This window comes from Octopus sinensis, linkage group LG27, assembly GCF_006345805.1.
Source record: "Octopus sinensis linkage group LG27, ASM634580v1, whole genome shotgun sequence".
NCBI classification, from domain to species: Eukaryota; Metazoa; Mollusca; class Cephalopoda; order Octopoda; family Octopodidae; genus Octopus; species Octopus sinensis.
The window spans coordinates 11,931,005-11,938,504 of NC_043023.1; the positions used below are offsets into that span (position 1 = coordinate 11,931,005).

At 41.1% G+C, this 7,500-nt stretch overlaps 3 protein-coding genes and 1 pseudogene across 5 annotated transcripts in view; 1 reads left to right on the plus strand and 3 right to left on the minus strand.

Moving 5' to 3' along the window:
- LOC115225439 (early growth response protein 1-like) overlaps positions 1 to 7,500 on the minus strand; it is a 424,836-nt gene that overhangs the window by 280,929 nt on the left and 136,407 nt on the right. The window lies entirely within an intron of this gene.
- LOC115225462 (zinc finger protein 208-like) overlaps positions 1 to 7,500 on the minus strand; it is a 524,237-nt gene that overhangs the window by 249,302 nt on the left and 267,435 nt on the right. The gene's annotated exons all lie outside the window — the stretch shown is intronic.
- The window catches only part of LOC115225040, a 336,418-nt pseudogene that overhangs the window by 173,484 nt on the left and 155,434 nt on the right, over positions 1 to 7,500 (minus strand).
- On the plus strand, positions 1,438 to 5,184 carry LOC118768220. 3 transcript variants are annotated; one of them, XM_036514332.1, is made up of 3 exons: positions 1,438 to 1,535; positions 3,581 to 3,829; positions 5,017 to 5,184. In XM_036514332.1, exons 2-3 carry the CDS (start codon positions 3,631 to 3,633, stop codon positions 5,151 to 5,153), a joined length of 336 nt encoding a protein of 111 aa, XP_036370225.1. In that variant the 5' UTR covers positions 1,438 to 1,535; positions 3,581 to 3,630; the 3' UTR covers positions 5,154 to 5,184. The 3 variants fall into 3 exon arrangements, with proteins under 3 accessions (XP_036370225.1, XP_036370227.1, XP_036370226.1); XM_036514334.1 differs by having other exon boundaries at positions 5,029 to 5,183; XM_036514333.1 differs by having other exon boundaries at positions 5,023 to 5,179.

Consider the following 7,500-nt stretch of genomic DNA (forward strand, 5'->3'; position numbering starts at 1 on the left):
TGAATTTGAACTCAGAACGTAATGGCAGATGAAATGCCGCTAAGCATTTCGTGCTAACGTTTCTGCCAGTTCGCCGCCTTACTCATTTCACTCTTCTGAACATTATTTAATGTCCGTTTTGTTTGCGGTCACTTGTTGGGCAGCTTGACATGAGCCATGTGTGCTTTTATTGTCTGTTTCGGGATGGTTTCTGGGTCCCTTTACAAGGCATCAGCACCAGTGCATTGTGTGTGTCACCATCACCGATGCATTTTCGGTGACACCAACATCTGCGATTTTTACGTGGGACCATCACCAGTGCTTTTACCTGTGCTCTTTATGTGACAACACCACCGACAGGGTCAACAAGTACCCTGCAAGACTAAAACACCCACAACAGGAAGTGGCCCGAAGGTATTACAGAACAAGTGTGACTTTGTGCCAGTTGAGATCTTCAAGGTATAGAGGAGTCGCTACGTTCTGAGTTCAAATTCCGCCGAGGTCAACTTTGCCTTTCATCCTTTCAGGATCGATAAATTAAGTACCAGTTACACACTGGGGTCAATATAATCGACTTAATCCCTTTGTCTGTCCTTGTTTGTCCTCTCTGTGTGTAGCCCCTTGTGGGTAGTAAAGAAATAGGTATTTCGTCTGCCGTTACGTTCTGAGTCGAATTTGCCTTTCATCCTTTCAGGGTCAATTAAATAAGTACCAGTTACGCACTGGGGTCGATGTAATCGACTTAATCCGTTTGTCTGTCCTTGTTTGTCTTCTCTGTGTTTAGCCCCTTGTGGGCAGTAAAGAAATTGGTATTTCGTCACCCGCTACATTCTGAGTTCAAATTCCGCCAAGGTCGACTTTGCCTTTCATCCTTTCGGGGTCGATTAAATAAGTACCAGTTACGTACTGGGGTCGATATAATCGACTTAATCCGTTTGTCTGTCCTTGTTTGTCCTCTTCGTGTTTAGCCCCTTGTGGGTAGTAAAGAAATAGGTATTTCATCTGTCTCTGTCACACACAGACAGAAAGAGAGAGAAATCAACAGAAAAAGTCGAGCTTTTAACAAATTTCCATAGGAAGTGGTTATCCGAAGTTTTAGACATTCCTTCTTCAGGGAACAAGACTAAAATAATGAGAAATATGGAAGAGATTAACCTCCTATAAGTTAGAAAGAAAACTGATTGTTTTTATTTAATTTCACTCCTGTCAACTTCTTCCTGTACAAGGACTCTCTCCGAAAAGTTGGATTTTCCACTCACCATGGTAATTTTGCCGTACACTTTCCATTCATTACAAGTAGACAAGAGACGTCTTTCCAATGCAGACCATCACCAATGTCTTTGAATTCTGTGAAGGCATTCAATCACGCGTTCAATGCATTCACTCAAACTGCCACTGTATATAATGTGTAATTCTATTTACAAATGATAATTATTATTATTTAATTATTGTAACATAATCCTGTTGATTAAATGTAAAATCTGAAAATCTAAAAGTTTTGTTTTCTTCTTTTTCAGGTTTGGCAAGAACAGAAAGTTACGATATTTCTCAAAGTGGTAAATGGATCAACAAACCTTTTTCTCCTTTTAAACTAGAAACTGTTTTTTCAATTCCGTTTCTTTACTCAACTCAGTTTTTAGCCACTTTTTTTAAAAACCTTTTTTCCAATCAGCTCAATTTCATTTAACATCACAAAAAATATTACAGGTATGGAAAAGTGGACGTTAGAATGTTGTTGATGATGATGATGATGACGATTGATGATGATTGATTGATGATGATTGATAATTGATGATGATGATGATGATGATTGATGATTAATGATGATTGATGGTGATTGAGTTGTATAATTATTAAGGATCCGACAGGCTGCAGGACTTTGACAAGATCCAATGACTGCGGAGAGGGAGAGATAGCTGAAGGGAGAGAAAGGCTGTAACCAGTGAAGACAGTGCAGGAAGGGAAGAGGACATAATGGAAATAAGGGATGGGGTTGTTCTGGCAGGGTGGGGGAAATAAACGGTAATGGAAAGAAAATGGCAAGGAGTGATATGTGACGATTCTGGTTCCAAATGAATACAACCCCTGAGTAGTGCCATTGACAGATGAGTGATGGAGAACTGGGTGTTAAGGGAACGAGATGTGGGGAAAGCTTGATGAGGGAGAAGAATAGTTTACAAGCATAAACAGAATGCATTTTGGACATCATCTTTTACTGGGATGGACGAGTCTTCTCAATCATTGTGTTTTGTCAATCATCTCAGTCTTTTGTCATCTCCTCTTGAGTTCAGCCTTCACCGCTTTATCCCATGTCTTCCTGGGTCTCCCTCTTCAACAAGTTCCATCCACTTAAAGCACTTCTTTAAACAGCTGCCCTCATCCTTATGCATCACATCACCAAACCATTGCAGTCTCCTTTTCCGTAGCCTTCATCTGTTCCCTCTTTTGCCTAATTTTTCTCTTGATACTTTAACACTTTTGTATGTACACTGTGGAAGCACATGGCCTAGTGGTTAGAGCAGCAGACACGCGGTCGAGGGATCGCGGGTTCGAATCTCAGACCGGGCGATGTGTGTTTTTATGAGTGAAACACCTAAGCTCCACGCGGCTCCGGCAGAAGGTAATGGCGAAACTTCTGCTGATTCTTTCGCCACAACTTTCTCTCACTCTTTCCTCCTGCATCTTGCAGCTCACCTGTGATGGACCAGTGTCCCATCCAGGTGGGGAACCTATATGCCAAGAAACCGGGAAACTGGCCCTTATGAGCCAGGCAAGGCTCGAGAAGGAACAAACAAGTATGTACGCTGGCATTGCACATCCAAAGGAACATACTAGCTTTATTCCTCTCTATTCTTTACACGTCCTCTGCATTTAGGGCCCATCTCTCACTATCATGTAGCTTTGCTGTTCATACATGAACATCATACAATGTGCCTTTCACTCAGAGAGAACTTAAGTTGCCCAAGCTGTTTGCTTCTTCAGAGACGACCGTATCATGTCAAAAGCTTTCTGCAGGTCAACAAATACCAATTGCAATGGTTTACTTTGAGCTAAATACATCTCTTGCAGTTGCTTTACTCAGTAGATGGCAGCAGTAGTCCTTCTTCCTGGCAGAAAATCAAACTGTATCTCATCTAGTCTAATTCTGTTTCTAATTAATTATAACTTTTTCGACCTGGTCAATCAATTTTAAGGCCTCTCCTTTATGCTTGTAACATCTGACTACAACTTGATTTCCTTCTCAAGCGATGCCAGGCTCATAAGGGCCAGTTTTCTGGTTTCAGTGGCATAGAAATTTCTGTACAACTTGATTAACTTTATGGGTGACAAGGGTGTATCTTACTCTGCACAATCTTAGTAAACAAAAGGTTCGTTTATATGGGGTCGTTTGTTTCCAGTTTACTAGGTAAAACATGACTTGACTCTTTGCTATTCAATAGATTGGGATATTAGGACAGGAAGAGCATCCAATTGTACACAAAGAAAATGCTGCTCCCAAGTAGGGAAAAGCAGGTGTTAAAATGGCAATGATGAAAAAAAAAACCTGAAATTTTTCATATGGACAACCAATCACTAATGTTAATTTATCTTTTTACTTTAGAACCAGTTGCATTAGGAGACAATGTCACACTTCATACTGAAGTAGCCGAGATGACAGGAATTGTTTTCTGGAAAAACGACAATGGTAGATATGAATGTAACCCGACTTGTTATAATTACGGTAACCATGAAGTTACACAAGATGGTAGCAAATCTACTCTTTTGATCCGAATGGTATCAGAACAAGATTTCACTTGGCGTTTTTGTGACTTGTATCTCTGCTCTGCAAAATATACCTTAATGACAAAAGGTAAGGAAATTACTTTTGCTAATAATAATGATAATAATAATAATAATAATAATGATAATGATGATGATGATGATGATGATGATTCTTTCTAATTATAGCACAAGGTCAGGAATGTCATGTGGAAGTGGTTCTTTGTTTATATTTAGTCGGTCCTTTATTTCATCAACCCCAAAGGGATGAAAGGCAAAGCTGACCTTAGCAGTATTTGAACTCAGGACAGAAAGAGTCAGAAGAAATTCCACTGAACACTTTTTTCTGGTGCAACAACAACAACAACAACAACAACCTCAGTACAAATATTTTTATAATACTTCAGCAAATTCAAAGTTTGTATCACATAGCATTGCTGTTCATATACAGGCATCATACAATGTGACTTTCACTCTGAGAGAACACAACCCATCGCCTGGTACAGGAAACGAAACCACAATCTTACGATCATGAGTCCAACACCCTAACTATTAAGCCACGTGCCTCCACCTAATGCTATATAACCCTTCTAAATAATCGACTCATCTGTTGACCTTATATTTTTGTGTTAGAAAGAAGAAATTTAATCCCCTTTGCTAATGCAACATAACCTTTCTAATTGATGGATTAATCTGAAGGGGAACATCTAATCATTTAGACATAATAATCTGGGATATTGGTGTGTGTTGATCCGTTTCTTACCATATTTCTGCTGAAATGCATTGCCTTTGTTTCAATAAATTTTGGAAATGATAAAGAATTTAACCTTATCATTACTAAACTATTGTTTGGAACATAAGGAAGGTTTTCTTTAGATCTCTTCAAAACTGAGGATTTGTACAATAGAAACAAAAGCAATTTTAAGCAGGATGGTATGAAAAGGGTTAAACCTGGCTGATATTACGATTTTTAAAAAATTAAAAACAGAAAGTATATGACGTATATTTGCCATTTAAATATGGCTAACCCCTAAGGGTGGATGCTACTGTAGTTTGTAGCCCCAGGAGGACACCTCCTCCAACTGGCTATAAGCACACTGGCTACAGATGGAGGAGGTGTCCTCCTGGGGCTACAAACTACAGTAGCATCCACCCTTAGGGGTTTGCCATATTTAAATGGCAAATATACGTCACGATGTGTTGTAGCTACTGTTTATAACTCACTCTGAGATTTATTATTGCTTAAAAAGTATATGTTTTACTGTTCATCTTTTGCAGGTGAAAAAACAGAAACGACGACAACAAAAGATGCTGAAACTAATGAATCAGAAGACAGCTTACCAACCTATGCCTATGTCTTAATTTTCATATCTCTATTTGTAGCCATCGTTATCATTAAGAAAGGCCAGGAATGATATTGGCCAACCTTATTACTGACTTTCACTGATCTGGGTAGAATAGTGGATGTTAGAATGTTGTTGTTGATGATGAAAACGATGATATGCGATTGATGATGATTGAGGATAATAATGATTGATGGTGATGTCTGATGATTGATGATGATGCGATTGATGATGACTTCAACTGAAAAACTGTACTTTTTTTTCAATCAGTTTTGAAAATGGTGAAGAATTTCGTAAGTTAGCTTTGCCATTATCAATCTGGTGTTTGGAACATAAATTAACATATATTAAACATAAATTAACATAAAATTTTGAATGAAAGGTTTTAATTTTGATCACTTTAACCCTTTTGTTACCATAAACTTGTCCTTTACAGGTGCCGGTGGCACGTAAAAAGCACACAGCATATTCTGTAGAGTGGTTGGTGCTAGGAAAAGGCGGCGAGCTGGCAGAATTGGTAGCATGCCGGATGAAATGCTTAGCAGTATTTCGTCTGCCTCTATGTTCTGAGTTCAAATTCCACCGAGGTCGACTTTGCTTTTCATCCTTTTGGGGTCGATGAAATAAGTACCAGTTATGCACTGGGGTTGATGTAATTGACTATCCTCCTACCCCAAATTTCAGGCCTTGTGCCTATAGTTAGTTAGTTAGTTAATTTGGCTCAAAAGCAAATAGCAAGGCCATGTAGAGGGACATGGAGTTAAATACAGGGTGGTGTTCATGTAAAGAGTTCAGGCCACTTGAGGCAAAGGGAGGCTTTGAACAAAGCGGTAGTCGGCATCTTCACCATCTTGTCTGGCAGCTTGTTCCACGGATCCGCAACCCGGACGGTGAAAGCTCCTCTCCTTTGATTGAGATGAAATCGTCGCAGGTAGAGCTTTTCGGAATGACCCCGCAGCCGACGCTCTGGAGCAGGAGTGAAGAACAGCTCTTTCGAGAGGTTACACTTTCCGCTTATGATGTTGTGGACGAGAATGAGATCACCACGGCGGCGGCGTTTTTCAAGAGAATAAAGGTCGAGCGTCCTCAGCCTTTCTTCATAAGACAAATTTTTGAGACCATGAACCATGCGGGTAGCCAGCTTCTGGACTCTTTCGAGATGCTGTATGTCTTTGAGGAGATAAGGAGAAGAGGCTTGAATCCCGTACTCCAATATGGGTCTCACCAGTGTGACATAGAGTGGTAGGAATATGGCTGCTGTGAGCATTCCGAATGACCGTCGAATCAAGAACAGAATTCCGCGTGCTTTGTTGGCAGCATGGACGCACTGGGCTGAAGGCGAAAAGGAGGAATCCACCAAGATACCCAGGTCCTTTACCTGATCGGTCCTCTCCAGCAGCAGACGACCCGGCTCGAAATCAAGTTGAGTTGCAGGAGGAGAGCCAACAGGCAGATGACAGCACTTTGACACGTTCAGACACAGGTCCCATTCGTTAGACCACTTCCAAATTTGGTGGAGGCATCGACGAAGATCCTCTATATCACCGCGAGGAGCGACCAGTTTGATATCGTCGGCAAATAGAAGGGTGTGTTGCGTGAGGTCGTCGGGCAAGTCATTTATGAAGACTAAGAACAATAAGGGCCCAAGCACTGAACCTTGAGGCACGCCACTGCTTGCACTGGAGACGTCGGACCGTGAACCATTAACTTGGATTTGGAAGGAGCGATCTGAGAGGAAGGCACCAACCCATCGTACAATATCCGGATGGAAACTATATGCTTGAAGCTTGACAAGTAATAGGCGGTGGTTTACCGAGTCAAAAGCTTTGGCAAAGTCCAATAAAACGATGTCAACAGCATCACTATCATCGAGGATGCGCATCACCAATTCTTCCATTACCAGTAAGTTGGTCAAGCATGATCTCTTTGGCACGAAGCCGTGTTGGGAATCAGAGATAGAGCTGTGTTTTGGAGGTGGAGCATCATACTTTTCTGAAGGATGGTTTCGAACATCTTGCTGATTATTGATGTAAGGGAAACCGGTCGGTAGTTAAGCGGGTCTTCGCGGCTCCCTTTCTTGAAAATTGGGCAGATTATCGCTGTTCTCCAGTCCACAGGTATAACACCCGTCGCCAATGACATATTGAATAGACATGTTAAGGGCTCGCAGATGACCGGAGCCAACGCTTTGATAACCCGTGGGTGTATGCTGTCAGGGCCGTGACCCTTGTTGACATCGAGGCCTTGAATAACATGTTTGACTTCGTCCCGCGTGATGACCAATCGAAGCATTGGAGGTACCAATCTATCAAATGGAGGGGGTTCACGACCATCATCTTGTTTGAAAATAGTTGAAAAAGCCTCGGCAAATAATTGACTCTGTTGATAAGGGTCCCCAATCGATACACCTGTTGAGTCT